At 45.0% G+C, this 16,388-nt stretch overlaps 1 protein-coding gene across 1 annotated transcript in view; it reads right to left on the bottom strand.

The window, feature by feature from the left end:
* Positions 1-961: 961 nt before the first annotated feature.
* LOC126536536 (nucleolar transcription factor 1-like) overlaps positions 962-16,388 on the bottom strand; it is a 36,246-nt gene continuing 20,819 nt past the window's right edge. The window contains exons 10-15 of the mRNA XM_050183546.3: positions 16,140-16,207; positions 15,936-16,025; positions 14,638-14,821; positions 10,965-11,111; positions 7,110-7,466; positions 962-4,895 (exon numbers count right to left, since the gene is read on the bottom strand). Coding sequence (XP_050039503.1) covers positions 4,770-4,895; positions 7,110-7,466; positions 10,965-11,111; positions 14,638-14,821; positions 15,936-16,025; positions 16,140-16,207 — 972 coding nt within the window. The 3' untranslated portion in view covers positions 962-4,769. The remainder of the gene's footprint in view (positions 4,896-7,109; positions 7,467-10,964; positions 11,112-14,637; positions 14,822-15,935; positions 16,026-16,139; positions 16,208-16,388) is intronic.

Below are 16,388 nucleotides of genomic sequence, written 5' to 3'. Positions count from 1 at the left end.
GTACAGTGCTTGGTGTGCTGAAGCAATACTACCACATTAGAGGTTACCCTGCGTCAGCTGAAGGTATTAGCTCTTTCATATAGTTGCCACTAAAGCCTTCTGCACTGGACGCAAGGCACCAGAACAATTGAAAAGCGTCCATGTAGTGGCAAGGAATGCTCCATTGGGAATGGAGGCAACACTGCATCTGTGGTACTTGTAGTCCTCTCTTTAACTGACAAAAATGGAGTGTGTAGAAGTACTGAGCAAAATGTGGCATGCAAGAATGAGCGACTCCTATTTTTCAAGTCGACCTTGACATCATGGCATTTCAGTGCACAGGAAAGACCACATTCATGGCAACTCACAAACAGCCATTTTGGGCCTACTTCCCCTTGTTGTTTGATGTCTGCTAGCGACAATCACAGGAATCCCACAGCGCCTTGTAACAAGTCATAAACATGGAAGGCAAGCAGTGCTGCTTGAGGATTTGAACTCCAGACCCACAGATTGCCAGCTGAGGATTTTGCGCCTTTCAGCCTCTCCACTGATGCTACAGCGCAGAAGAGTACCGAGCCTGGAGAGTGTGCTTGTGCCGCGAGCTGCTACCATTGGCCGATGCCCTCCTTGCTCCTCCTACTCTCTACTGGGCGGCGCTAGCATCACTTCCCTCTAGCATGTTGTCGTGCAAGGCATCTTGGTAGCTTTAATGAGTGTATCAGGCCTCGTGGCTCCACTCCACAAGATGTGGACCGCTGCAGCCAAGGAATGTTGTACTCGACAGACCAAAGAGTAGAGCAGCACAAGCCGTAGTTCACCATCGACACTGAGCCAACGCTACTAGGAAGGGCATTTCTCCAGTTAGCATTGCGAATGCTGTGTATGTGTTATTTCCTTCAGAGTTCTGTAATTGGGGACATCAGCCCATCTTGTTTCAACTTTCGTGGTAGTAAAAGCAGTACTAAACACAGAACACCTTGCACAGTGTTTTGACACCTTTATTTATTAAAAAAAAAAAAACACCCTTCTGCGTCCCTGTTAAGGCAGAAAACAGACTAGTTGGTGATGATGGAATAATGATGGTGGCAGTTTGTGTTACGGGTGCCTACACAACGCACAAGTTGTACTTTCGTACAAACTCTAGGAGGAAAACGAAACGACAATAAAACTCGACAGTATGCCGTAAGGATTGGGGTACTATAGGCAGGGGCTATTGTGCTTAAGCCCACTAAAGAAACTGGGAGAAGGGATATGCACAATTATACAACATGGCACATGCATACATGCAAGCATACCTCGTACAGTGATGGCACATTATATCGCATCAGTTCTCTCTCTAGGGCACACGGAAAGGCACACAACTTGTCTCCTGCACTAAGTGGCCTGTTTTGTATTGTAAGGAACCTATGAGCCTCTGCTCAGAATATACAGCATTCCCGAGCACCAGCTTGCTCTAGCAGCAGAAAAGGCCACAATGCTCACAAAAGCTGTGAAGCTTGCCATTGGTCTTTTGGAAAGTGTAAATTTTGAAGAAATTTAAGATGGCAGTGGCCATATGTTGTGTTGCCACGAGCCTGCAATAGATTTCTACTGGCTAAATCACTGGTTCATATAATGCACAACTTTCACACAGAGGCAGCACCTTGTACCTTTTGTTTAATACCATGCTGGGATGCATTTATTTTATCCACAATACACAGTTTGCCAGGAAAGTTCATGAACAGCCAGATCTGCGAGAAAGCTGAACACTTCTGCAGCCTGGCATTATAGCTTGCACTCCCATTTGTGAACATCGTATTGTTGTTAAAGGTGCTTGGAAATTCTACACTTTCCTATATGCCGTGGTTCATAAGCTTTTAACATTCTGCGGTGGTGATGCACCACAAAATGAAATTTTCTCGCTGGGAGAGACGGCAGCAGAGTATGTTCTAAGGGAGCAAAACATCTGTCCTGGAGATCAGTGGAGTGCAGAGTGGTTTCTGATAACGCCACTGTTCCTTCTTCATGTGGTGTCGCAACTTAAGATATGCAAATTTGATTTAATTCATGAGGAAACAGCGAAGTACTGCAATCTAGCCGTGACGTTGAACAAGATGCACCATGAAGTGCCTCCTCCGTGACAGCAGTACACGTAAATGGTCCAGCAATTTAGCCGGAAAAGTCCTACATCCGAATCCCCCGTCAGTGTGCGATTCTGCACATCCTTAAATCACGTTGCTTGTAACATTCTGCAACAACTTGCCATGCAAGGGTGATGAGCCACAGCAACTTCTCAAAAGTACTAAACCCCAGCCTCCCCATCATGAAACTTTGGCTTTGGGCTCAGTTCAACAACTTCTCGCCGAGACAGTTGAAATATAGTCACGCATCTTTGGAAGGAAGCCACACATACCGCTCCTGAAAGTTGCCCACAGGACACGGGCAAAAGTTTACAAAAGTGAAAAAATGATTCTACTGTCCATCTTCGTGGTGGAAACTTGCAGCCCAGCTAAATATGGGTTCTTACCTTGGCGGAGCTACCTGGTTCTAAGCAACATGTTTTTTTTTTCTTTTTATAGGTGCTGAAGTACTTTCTTGCTTAATGTAAAAAAAAAAAGTTGATTGAATTACTTCTTGCAGTGCAGCTCGGGCTTTTTAACAATGCATAAGCTCACAAACCTACTAGTAAGAAAAATCTAAAAAGGTCTCACTTTCATCAGCATGAACAGTTAGCAGTTTATGGTATAGACACTCACTCCACACTCAAAGTGACTAAATCCACAAAGCAACAGCCAAGGCGCAGATCTTTTAGCAGCGCCACAACACATGGTCAATTTGAAGCTACGCAGTCAGCTTGAAAACAATGACATCACAATTTTAGGACAACTTTCGCTGTGCTTAATAGTTATAGTACTTGCCTGCAGTTCTGAACGAGAAATCATTAAATAAATGTTTTGTAAGTATCGTGGCACTATATTTTCAGTGAAAATGACAGAAGACTTGTTTTCATCACGTGTGCAGCCACCTTTCATAGCTGCCTTGGAAGGGGCCAAGGAATTACATATACCAGTTATAAGAGCGCAATATCACATTGAATAATATGCTGATGCCTCCAAATGAATGCTAATGACATGAACCAACCTTGTGATGCCGAATGCAATTCCAGTGCTCAAATCAAAATACCTTTGCTTGCTTTGCATTATAATGAGTCTGCTACAAGCATATCTGAAACTGAAAGTGCTTAAATAAATTTCAGTAAACGGGTTCGATGACAAGGCGCTAAATTAGCCAGTGGTGCTTGCTTGACTCCGCACGAGGGGTCACATTAAGCAGCCAGTATTGTGCATGCGGGAAAACAGTACATGCAAGCGACTTCAGTTTTCTGAAATTTATATGCAGTGAGTATTTTGTTTAAGTGTTAAGCTGAAGGACACGTCACAATGCACATGTGCCAGTGATCCACTAAAATAGTTCGACGAGAGCAGAGCAGATTAAAATGTACAATGCCCTAGAGGGCACAAGTGAAAGGCACAACACAAGAAGAAGCAATGCCAGTCAGGACCTGGAACTAAATCAGAAAGACTCAAATTAGAATGGCAAGCCGTAATTGACAATGCCAGATCACAAAATTTGTATGTCAAGGGGACATGCTGGGGACAGCACGCGCCCAATAAGATGCCTTGGGCTTCCGAAGCAGCTACAAAGCAATTTTAGCCACAGGTGGTTTGCAGAAGTAAATGCTATTAAAAAACACGGAAGGCAAACAGCTGGAAAAACCTTTCTGCATTGATGGTGAGGAGTTTCCAATCGGGCCGGGAGACACACAACTTCCATTCTAGCATTTCTTGAGGAAATGGGAGAACTAAAGAAAGCACTCGATAAAATTAACCATTCAATCTTCTCTGGCCTGAATAGAATGCACATGGTAGCCCGCTGCTCACCATTCAAAAGTTAGGCCACGTGAAACATGCTCGTAACACGTATGGTGGAAGCATAAAAAGATAAGCAGCATTGTGTATAGGGTACGAAAACTTGCTATCGGTGGCCCTGACTGAGTACGAAAAATCGGTAAGTGATAACGTCAGCAGTGGCCAGCAGACGAATTACACCATATAGACAAAAAGCTTCACAAGTGGCCTCACTCCTGGAGGAAATACGGAAAGCGTTTCAGCACGAGAATGTTTCTAAAGGCGTGCTTGGCATGGCAGTACGAGCACATGCACTGGTGAGTTAATGTCACTATCACTGGCTAGTTTTCACCACTCTTTCAATGCTCTCAAATAACGGCAGCGATTGGAACACTGTGCTTTGAATTGTCAAAGGCACGGCAGCACCGCACATATGATGGGATCCCTCCTCAGTATTTTACTATGAGATATGCAAAGCAAGCCTTCATCAAGCTTGCGACGCGACATTGACATTTCTTTTTTTTTTTCTCATAGTCTCTTTTTCTGCCTGTAGCAACACAGGGCCGGCAACAACACAAGTCGAGCTAACACACTGCAGTTGTAGCGTTCGCTGCAATGTCATGTAGCCACCGCAGATAGTCTCGCAGGCACTTTATAGATAGAGCGTGGAGAGGTTCCAGTACTTCTGCAGCACCGACGTCTGCATCTTCACGGCTAATAACAGTCCGTGGCAAGGGCAAGACGGTTGAGGCGACAACCGCGCGCGAGAATGTCGACCACAAATGACGTTGCTGTACTCCTTCACACAACTGTTTCGTCCTACAGCACAACACGGGAGGCTTGTCCCCGTCCTTGTAACAAGGAGGGGCACAGTGAAAGCGTGCGGCACCAGCTGTGGCAACCTCAGTCCTTGCTGTCTGACCCCGACTCGGAGTCGTCATTGTCGTCACTACTGTCCGAGCTGCTGTCACTATCACTCTCACTGCTGTCGTCCTCGTCGTCCTCTTCGTGGTTTGTGTTGGGCTCGTTCTGAGGAGAGATATAGAGGAAACATACTTAAATGTCAAACAAGCACAAATGACAGACAGAAACAAAAGTGGGCGTATTAAAACTGTGTACAACTACCTACGTGCAGGTAAAGAATTTGGTCTTGCAATATAACAGAGATATACCAAGGAGGCAAAACTTCCTCTCCATAAAACGAAAACATGACGTCTGCCAGCAGCCTAAAAGCAAGGCAGCTTTATTACACGACTGCAGATTTAGTGCGTAAAAATTAGCTCTGCACGCTCAGCAGCTAGTGCCTCTGGGATGTCAAGAATGCCTTATGCAACAGAATAAGTCAGAAACAAAGGTTCCAGTCATACCCCTACTTTCAATGACCATTGAAACAACAGGCCATTAACATCTGAGCCTAATCGGCTCCTTTGTGTGAGCCAGCAGAAGGAAGCCAAAGGGGCTCAAGGATTTCAATGATAGGTCCTCACAGATGTGTCCTGTTTTTTTTTTAATTTGCTGTGCCAGATCAACACACCTCAATAAAACAATGGAGTCAAACCTTGTTATAACAAAGTTGCATACAACCTTTGTTGTATTTGACATTCATTATAAGCATATATTTGTTACATGCTGATATCAGTAATAAACATGTTATGTTTACTTTGTTATACCGGACAATTAGTTATTGTAGCTATTCGAATCTAGGCCGATAGTTTTTTTCGAATAATCATATACCAAACTCTAGGTTCGGCTTAAATTTGAGGATTTTAAAAAACGCGACAATTTGTAATTGGAAATGATAAATATGGTGCATAGCTAGCGCCATCTAGAAAACTCAGCATTGCAGCCACTATTAGTCGTGCCAGTAGCCAAATGAAGTACACGAGTGACGTCGCTTTGCTGACATGTGTCGTCTGCATGTGGCATGGTTGGCATAGTCCGTAGCGTGGCGTTACCCACACAGGCGATGCCACTATAGTGTCACTTTCAAACGAAAAGTTGTGCTAGCTGCAAAGGCACCGTCAAACGTTCAAGCCAGGCGGGGCTTTGGTGTCGATGAGAAAAACGTCCGTCATTGCAGGGATAACGGGGGATGCTTCTTGTGCGTGCTGCAACGAGGAGATGACAGCAATAAGGAAAATAGGTGCGCAATAACAGAGAGGAGCTGTTCACCGAGATTGTGCCGCATTTCAATGCATGTAAGCCGTGCCGCACTTCCTGTGCAAGCACGGGCGCGCCGACGCGAGCTTGCGCACGTCCACAAGCGTGCGTGGTCTGGGCTATAGTGATGAGGCTATCAGCGATGATAACGCAGAGTGAGCTCGGCATGTTCATATTGAATAAATGCTGTTGTCATTTTGTTAACGCTGTCCTCGCGTTTTTGATCGGTCTACATTCGAGGTAGTTTTTTTTAATTTTTTTCTGGCTTCGGACATTCGGGGGGTCAGCTTAGAATCAGGGCTGACCTAGATTCGTGTAAATATGGTGTACCACTGTTCGTTGTATTGAGGTTCCAACTGTATTGCGACCAGAAATGCTATGATGCCCGGAATCCCAGCAGATGCAGTGATAATAACCCAGCTCAACTGCAAGAGTTTCCGGAGCTAATGGCTACTTATTATTGAGCTTTGTAATCAGTAACCAGTTTCTGCTTCTTATAAGACGGGAAATGCAGAAGTGGCTCTTGTGATGAAAGCATGCGCATCAGACAAGCTGCAACATGTGCTGCTCGCACTTCATCTAACAACTACTGGTGCAGCCATTAACTTGGAAAATGCACGATATAGGGAAATGCACTTGTGGTTTAGGAAAAGGCTCAAAAACGTCAAGTTACAGTAAAGCATCGTTGGCAGGTACCTACTTGCAACATACAGTGGGCTCTCATTAAACGGAAACTCAAGGGGCCAGGGGAATTGGTTCCGTTCATCAGGAGTTCCATTTACTGAGAGTTTGTACAAAGCTGAATACAATTGCATGAATACAAAACCAACCAACCACGAGGATGGTGTTCTGTTTAAGCACGAGATTCCACTGTACTATAGGTTAAAACATAGTTGTGCCTAAGGATTTTCGAAGTGCACCTAAATCTACGAGTGTTTTTGCATTCCGAATCAATAAACACGTAGCCATCATGCCCGAAGATCAAACCCAATGACCTCACACTCAGAAGCAGAACGCCATCGCCACTGAGCTAATGCGGAGGGTAGGCAAGAGGTCCATTTTGGCACCATGAGCTGAGCTCACCTTAACCACCACCGGTGCCGTGACCAAGCTCGGTGCCTCTTCCTTCTTGATGACAGGTGTCTGCTGCTTCTTAGAGGGCGGGGCTTGCTGCTTGGGGACTACTGGCGGCAACGTGGGGGCAGATGGCTCATCTGAGTCGTCGCTACTAGACGAGTCTGAGGAGCCCGATTCAGACTCTTCCTCTTCTTCCTCCTCTTCAGAGCTCGAATCTGAGTCCTCGTCATCAGACTTGCCAGCCTTCGCCTCGGTTCCCTCTTCCTCCTCTCCCTCCTCCTCCTCCTCTTCTTCCTCGTCATCATCTTCGTCTTCATCGGAGGACTCTTCCGAGCTACTCTCCTCCGTTGATGCATCCTCCTCCTGGGAAACAGAGGACAAAGAGAACAACAATGCTTGACACACTGACATTGATGTACAGTTAGACCTCAATGTAACAAAGGTGGTAAAATTGGCAATTTGCTTCACTATATCAAAATTTCATTGTATTGAAATTTGACCTTTTATGCGAATAAATTCAGTCACCGATTTTTCTTACATGGAAGGGGGCCCTCGAATTATTTGAATTATCGAAAAAAGCAAATGTAAATGAGAAAACAATTTATTTTGATGAATTTGGGAGTCTGCAACAAATGATACAGTTTCATGCCACATCGACAATCGGTGGTACGAATTAAGTGAAGCCAGTCACACTTTCGCGTACGCTCCACCCTCGCAGCTGATAGGGTCGCCTACGCTGGGGCGATGCTATCACGAAAAGCACTGACAGCGGGGAGCGAATGCTTCGTCTGCCTCTCGCTCCAACGGGTCACCAAGACTCAAGATTAAGCAACCTGTAATACTAAACGTGTGGAAAGACAGCTTACGATGGCACAGCGTCTCGGCACACCCATTCTTTGGACACAGGGCAGGTTACCTTTATAGCAGTGTGCGTGGCTGCGTATGGGCTAAGCCGCGCTCAAGAAATCAAGACTTGCACTTGAGTGCGTTACCACGAGCTGGCTTCCCTACCCCTCTTTCCCTTTGCTTGTGCGAGAAGGCGTGCCGGGCGCAATAGGATCTTATCGCACTTGCACTTTTTACGGAGCATCATGCGGCTTTACTTCAGCAGTTCCTCTTGTTGCGTGGTGCGCAATTTGAGAGGTGCATTTGCTAGCAACCACTTGTAGCTCAACAATTTGACCATCTGTGTACACGGAAGTTTCCATTTATTGTCTCGGCATTCCTTTGCGGCAGCAGTGAACTTTCACTATGTTGAAATCGCATACAAACACACTTCATTATTCATTCTGTGCCCTGTCCTCAAAACACGCTGTTATAACCATGTTCCATCAAGCCAGCGACCAACTAGCTTATCTAAGTTTCTTAATCGTTATATTGAGGTTCTAAATACATGGTGTTCTACGAATAAGAGGTTACGGAAAGTTAAATACTTTATTACATCGAGAATTTTGTTATGTGAAGTTCGTTATACAGAGGTTTAACTGTAATTATGTGGCATTTTCAATTGATTGTCTCACACTACTTACGACCGCCTTCAGCCAATGAGCTTTGGCACACGCATCTCAGGCAGTCCTGCGCAGTGCAGGAAGGCAAGTAGGATTCGCTATTGAACCACTGCGATGTGATCTCAAATTAGCATAGCTGTTCTTGCATATCTTCAGTTTCCTATTTCACAAAGTTCTTCACAGGATCTTGATAAAACAGCCGTAGACCTATATGCACAGGTATGCTGAAGGTGTGTGTCTCAACGAAAAATGATAAAGGTACGCGCAGCTTCACATCAAAAAGCAGCCACAGTTTATGAGGATTGCTACAATGAAGGTTATGAGAATGTGCTGTGAAATCCACGACGCCTTATGACAAGGAAAAGAGGGAATGTGCTCACCACGGGAAATGGCCACACCTCATGAAAACAGAATGACTGCCAAAGTGTTATACGTACTGTATATTCCCTGGCTACCCCAACAGCTACAGCTGCCACTTTGCTCACTTCAAACCTCCCTTTCCATAAATGCAGCACAACATTAATGTATTTATATTAGGCAGCAACAACTTCACTCCCCAGGCTCAATCTATCTGACCTTTTAACCTTCACCATGGCAGCACTGCACACAAGCTTCGTGCACAAGGATACATACTGACTTCTACAAATTCTAGTACATATAGCCTGTGACTTCCAAGGTTATATTATAAAGTTCAAGTTGTGACCATTCTGCACTATGACGTTCAGGTCAAACATTGCAAATCAACTGGTGCGTGAAACACTGAAAAGTTGACCCCCTGTCTCAGAGGACACAAAGTGTTAAAGGGGCCCTGAACCACTTTTTATTGAACCACTTTTTAAAGTGGAGAAAAGCATTTGAAGTGAAACTAAGCTATTTCAGAAATACTCTGCCGCAAAAAGAGCTTCAATGCATTCAGCAGAAGCAGAGTTCTTGGCAATCAAACATGGCCTCCGCTGTGCTCCCGTTCGTTCTGCCTTGCACTGCGAAGGCTACGGCACAGTGGGGCATGCCCATAATGCTCCACCTTCTAAGTGTCACCGTGGCACGCAATTCAGATTTCATTTGGATGTCAACGTAGACGGCCCAACTTCCGCCTTTGGTGCCTACGACGTGCTAAACATAAGCGAAATGCGGTTGTCCTCAGCGAGACGCAGTGCACTTAGCCAGCGGAATCGTGGCGGCACCCTGTAGCAGTGGCGGTATCTACGCCATGTAGCCCACCGCAGCTTGATGTCAGTTATCGGCCAACAGCAGCCGTCTAAGGGAATGATTAAATTGTGCGACTGATGAAGAAATAGTGAGTCTAGAAGAGAGTGAGGACAGGGCCTTCTGTTGAAGAGACAGCGTTTGAGAGAAAGGCGACTTCACGATCCACTAGCGAGCTCCACGCACCACGTATACTACCCGCGGACTTATTTCACCAAGCCCAAAGGGTGCTTCGGGCCACTTTAAGAAAAGGTGACAACCCACACCTGCAACTAAGGTGCTGCATGCTACCAAACGAATTCCATACAGTAAAGTGCTGCTTTTCTGTACAGATGAAGCCAACATTGGCAAGGTTGTGCAAAAGCACGATGCTTCATCTCTATGCTGTGCCCCCACTGCAGCAGCATGCGTTATGTTTTACATTTCCTGCTTGACTTTCCTGAGTGACTTAGGTCACAAATTTTGTATGTATGCTCTCTGTGGTCATGGCTGTACTGTAGAATGTACTTTACAGCAATGTCTCCAGATCAATCTCCAATACAGAAAGCCATAAAGGCTTGCAGTTACTTTTATGCTTCATGCAGCAAACGCGCTATGCAACAGAGTGGCGCAGCAACAGCTTACTTCATGAACAGAGGCAGGAAGGACGGTGCAGTCGGCTGAAGGCTAGATCTGCCAGTACTGTGCATTGCAAAATAGGAGCACCAGATGTGTAACTCTTCCAGCTAAACTGCCAGTGAATTTCTGGTTTTGCCACAGACAACACCAAAGTTGGTGTCATTTGTGGTGAAGCGACTCAATATGTGTTGATCACACTGCAGCAAAAAGGCAACGCCGTCCGTCATGGCTACAGTGAAAACTGTCGCTGCGGCAATGGCAGATGGCGCCACCGTTTCATTGCAGTAAAACAGAACATTTTTCAGTTGCCTTGCTGCAGACGACAGTTTAGATTTATGCGGACAAAAGTTGCAAGTAATGCCAGAAAACGTGGTATTAAACTAAACTTGCTGCAAAATGCTACCCCTATGCAAAATTTGAGCACAAACGAGACAGTGGTTTAGCAGTTATAGTCATATATAGCTGGCACTCCTATTTATGCAAGCCAGTATATTTGCGCACACACACACGCACACACACACACACCTACCTTGACTTTGGCATTGTCAGCAGCGGCAGCAGCCTTCCGCCTTTTCTCCTTGCGGGTGGCAGCTGCCTTTATTGCCCCACCCTTGCGCTTGGCCTTCATCCTGGCTCGCCGTGCCTCATACTCGAGCCGATCCTCGGGACTCAAACCCTGCGCATTGCACATCGAGAGGAGCAAGAGAAGCTTCAGCCAACACCCCATGCAAAAGCTGTGCCTATGCTTTGAAGGACTCTGTAGTAGGTGTTCTTTAATGTGTGCCTTATTCTTACAACGTGGGCATTCTTGCATTTTGCCCCATTGGACTGCGAGCACCGTAGCCAGGGTCTGATATATACTGGGGTGCTGACAGCAACATTTCAGGTTTCATTTATTTTCTGCTCGTTACGCCAGAAAATGACACTTGATAACAAGGCATAGTGCAGAAGTCCGTAATTGTGCCGCAGACAATAAGCTTTAACTGGGGTAGCGTGACTATTCAAAGTTCCGAATATGAATTTATTTTTGAACATTTCAAACTAACTAAACATTTCAAACTAACTAAACATTTCACAACTGACTGTTAAAGTCTGGTTGCTTTTCTCTGTCTGCTAAACTTAGTGTGGCAAATTAACAGAAGTGAAACGAAAAAAGCTTTCGAAGTAATGCAGAAACAAAACAAGTAATGTAAGCTTTGTTTTCGGTTTCGCAGCAGACGCCTGCATGACCACCTCTGATTTTTGCTTGTATAGTCTGTCATTTAGTGTTTTTGTCACTCTAGTCATGTACAGTGAAATCTTGATAATAATGACTTTCAGGGGGCCACGGCAAATTGTTCGTTATTGTGAAAGGTCACTACAGTGAAAGCCCCAAAATTAGCCATTTCACCCATCAACCCATCAGTTTATCAGTTGTCACTGTCTGAGCTATCCACGAAAACGTCACTGTTGGCTCTCAGCCCACGCTATTGCTATTTTCCATAGATTCTGCTGCCATGCACCCCCGTATAGCGGGTGGCGTGTGCAAAAAAGAGACTCCGACGCCGAGAAAACCACCGACAATGAAGAAGCTCCATGTCGCCTAGAAAGCATAATGCTTCTTTTTCACATTCCTTGCCATCGACACTGCAGTTGTCTGCAAACGACACCATCCGAGAAGCGTGACTGTGTTGCATTGTCGCAAGCACAGAGGTAACATTTCTCCACGTGGGTAGCTGATATGGCCTCAGAAAGAAGGGCAGAAGAAGGAAGAGACATGCCTCTGTTGCTAGGCGACACCCGTTTGGGCGCAGAATGCGCTCGCAAAACCTGATGCGTCGTTGCCCCCTCCTGGTGTTTCTCCTGGTTTTCTCCGGCGCTGCCTTGGGTTTTAGAAACTCATGTGACGTAGCGTCTGATTTTTGCACCTTGTTGTCTGCTAGCCTACTGTTCCGGCTGCCGTAATGGATACACGGAAATCTAAAGATCCCCAGATTTCGAAATATTCGCAGTAGTGAGATGTAGTTCGCAGTACCGAGACGTTATTTACATGACATGGAAACTCAGTATTCTGAAGTTTGTAGTACTGAAATATTTTAACACTGAATCTACAAGCAGTCAGCAGGGGATTTCTGATAAGTTCGTTAATCCAAAAAGTTCGTTAATTTTGTGTCAGCAGTAACGAGGTTTCACTGTAGCAGCTTTTTCTTTTACACCACAACCTGTGATGTTTTCCTTCAGCAGCTTTTTTTTCTTCTTGTAGAACTTACAACATTTTTCCGGCGACCATACAGCAGTCATTCAGCATTGAATAGCTTCCTTGCTACCACACTCTAAAGAAGTTGAGAGGCTATTCGTGTAGCTTTTTAATGACAATTAGTGATGTTATATTTAAAACTGATCCTACCTGTCCCTGATAAATTTGTCTTTTTTTCACTACTTAGAACAAAAAAATTAGGATGCGAGGTTTTACGCGGCAAAACCATGATCTGATAACGAGGCACGCCATAGTAGGGGACTCTGGATTAATTTTGACCACCTGGGGTTAACGTGCACCCAAATCTAAGTACACAGGTGTTATTGCATTTGACCCCCATCGAAATGCAGCCACCAAGGCCGGGATGTGATCCTGCGACCTTGTGCTTAGCAGTCCCAACACCAAAGCCACTACGCAACCATGGCGGGTATACCTAGAACAAGCGTGGTACCCGATTATCACGAAATGAATATTTTTGCTGTATATACATGCGTCTGCACTTGAATATTCGAGACTCACCCACTTCTGGTTTTAACCTTTCTCTTACTGATAGCTGGTTGCAGTTCTGGTATCTAATGTATCGTATTTTGATTCTTGCAGAGATCATAGTTTATCAAAACAAATAAATAATACAGAGAGAGGGGGAGGAAAGGAATCAATATTTGGCACTGGTACTTATTTAGGACGAATGAAATAATAAATAATAAGCAGCCAAAAACTTGCAAGTGGGCTTCTCCGCACAGTTTGAATGCCATTACTAAAGTGGTGCTGCTTACACTCTGTGTGGATATAAAGCAAGGAATTTGTGTGCACATCCTATGCTCTGGCTCCTACTTTCAGTGCACAATGGGCAACATCGTGTGCTATCGTTTGAGTGGTATGGTGCATTCCAGTGGATGAACAGGGGCAAAGGCAATGAGCAGGGAGAAGAACAGCATTTCAGCAAGAGAAGAATAAAGTGTTCTCTCGTAGGCACATCCTGCACGCTAAGAGAGCAAGTACAAGGACAAATTCACCATGCGACTAAAGTATCCTAGCATTCCAGGCACGTCAGTAACAAAACGATTGATTGACTGTTGCAACTTCCACTGCCTACAAATCAAGTATTTTTGTGCAACGTTGATGTGTCCCAAGCCGTTGTCACCAGTGACAATTCTCTGCCGTAGAACCTATATCTTGTACATCCTGATTTCTTTCACGAGTTCATGATGATATGCAATAGCTGTCACTACTGCAGAGCTTGCTAGCAGACCCAAAATACCGTAAAGAAAACAGGACACGATGCGCAGAAGTCTCATGGCTTCCTTGGCTCCCCAGGTTTTTGTGTGAGAGCAGCACAAACTGCTCTTAGTGCAGCAGAGCTGGCTTCTGTACCATTAGACGACAGTGCTCCCCACTTTTGCTTGCCCATTTCAGGCGTACTTTAGAGCACTACTGTTTCCTCATCCATTGTGATACACCATTAGGTTAACCTAGGGATCTTGATGACCTCAACTCATGAGCGATTGGCATTTTTCAGCTTATGATGAGCCCACCTTGTCATAGGTATGTCCCCACTTTCCGAATCATTTCTCGTGTGGGAAGAATGCCAAATGGCACTTTTTCCTTCTTTCATGGCAAAGAAATTCTATTATCATCGCTTTCATATTGAATTAAATTTTCAACACCATTTGCAGTCATACTTCAGTGTTTTAACGATGTTATTAAAGCATAACACAGGGAAAAATGAGCCATTAGTGTCAGTTTTCTTGAAAAAGAAAATAAAGTTTGAGGGGATTAACAGCATGTCAGCCACGAGGAGAAGCTTGCTTGTGTAGTTTCACACGTGGTCTATCAGACCACAAGGGATCGCTCCTGCTCTGAAAAGTGAGCCACACCCATGTCCTTTCACCCTCCCTTTAGGCTTACTGGAGTCGGGCACCAGAGTGAAAGGAAGTTAACGAGGGGGGGAGAGAGGAATATGCACCTCAAGAAATCGCGCCAGCTCTTTGTTGTACTTGCGCTGCAATTCCTGGACTGCCCGCTTGTAGCGCTCCTTGTCGGAGTCCGGCATAGCGTTCCAGCGCTTGGCAATCTCGGCCATGCGGTTCTTGGGATCCACGTCGACCAGTTGACTGAGCATTTCCGTCGAGAACACCCCGTAGCCGCTCCTGCATGTACGCCAGTCCAGCATTATTGTTTCTTGCCAAATTAACTTAGGAGACGTGTATAAATTGATATGAAAAAGCCAGCAGCTTAGCTGAAAAAGTTATGTATGCCTTGTGCACCTACTTGTGTGAATACTAGGTATATAAAGCTAGATTTTAGAATGGCCACATCTGAAGACAATACAGTGGATTTCTGTTAATTTGACCTTAACGGGAATGATGAAATAGATCGAATTAAATGAGATGCAGAACAGAACGCCAAAACACACCAATGATTAATTCTAACATGCAACCGAATCTAACGTGCACCCACTTTCTATGTGTCAAAAGTACAAAATTAATGTAGAAATAACATTGAAGATTCTAAATAAAGCAGGAATCTGACGCACGGCCATTTTAGCAAGAAAAATGGGCAATATGTGTTGCACCATGGCGGCTGGTTTCCTGAAGTCACCTTTGCCACACGACTTTTATGGCTACTGTGCCGTAGTACATTTGTGTTATGTGGCAAAGCATATGAGGTTGCGAAGGTGGCTTTGGTTTTGTATCCAAATGCTCTGTTCAGACAATCTTCAACCCAATTGTCTTGAAAAAGAAAAAGGGGGGGGGGGGGGGGAGTGCATTAGAATTGGGTAAATACTTTAATTGGACATTGTGAGCTTTGGTTATTGCTTAAAAGTCTTGCGGCAGGCCGGAAATAGACATTTTTTGACAGATGACGTGTTTAACGTGCTTACTGTCCCCAAGCTTTGCCGAGACTGATGCTGCCACAAAAAGGGTCGCTATAGCAGTCACCATAAGGGTCAGCGCATGTATGGTGACTGGTCAAGTTCGAATTACCAGGCGAAGGCCACTTTTAGGATCAAAATGACAAAAGTTTGTGCCCATAGATATGCATAGGTGCCAGCCAGGACCTTTGGTAGGGATGGAATTAAACGAAAAATCCAAACTGGAGTCAAATTAATGGGAATCTACTGCACTAACTAGTAAAAGTTGTGCATGGTCATATCATATAAGTCAAAAGCTTCTCTATCTGAACTTCCCCCCTCGCACATGCATCTTACTTGGCAATAGAGAATGTGCATGAACATAAGAGGGCTATCACTCTCCAACTTACTGGGGTGGCTTTTTTGGTTCCCCTTTGAAAAGCCGGTTCCTCCTGTTGAGGTTGGGCACAGCGGGTGGCTGATGCACCTTGTCCTCTTTGCTGCAAACGACAAGAGGGACAACAGGTTTTAAAGGATCCACTGCAAAGTGGCTGCTGAGAAAATTGTGTAATTCTGGATGTTGTCTAGCAAGTAAAGACATCACGGTGGCTTACACTTTGTGGCCATTTGTTTCCTCAATGGCCTTCTCTTTCGCTTCTGTGGCCATCTTCTTGTATTTCTCCTATGGAAAGCAAAGAAGAAGCATTTTAATCAAAAGTGGTCAGCAGCAAGTTGGAAATTGAAACGTACAAAGAAAGCACACAGTACAAGGCTGACTCCATTCTTGCTTGCTTAACAGTAAAACAGATGAGCTCGTTCTGCTTGAAATTTCTTCCAAATCAGCTGGGGACCACCCCGATGCC

Source organism: Dermacentor andersoni, chromosome 4 (assembly GCF_023375885.2).
Source record: "Dermacentor andersoni chromosome 4, qqDerAnde1_hic_scaffold, whole genome shotgun sequence".
Taxonomy (NCBI): Eukaryota; Metazoa; Arthropoda; class Arachnida; order Ixodida; family Ixodidae; genus Dermacentor; species Dermacentor andersoni.
This window is presented reverse-complemented; position numbering and strand designations above follow the sequence as displayed.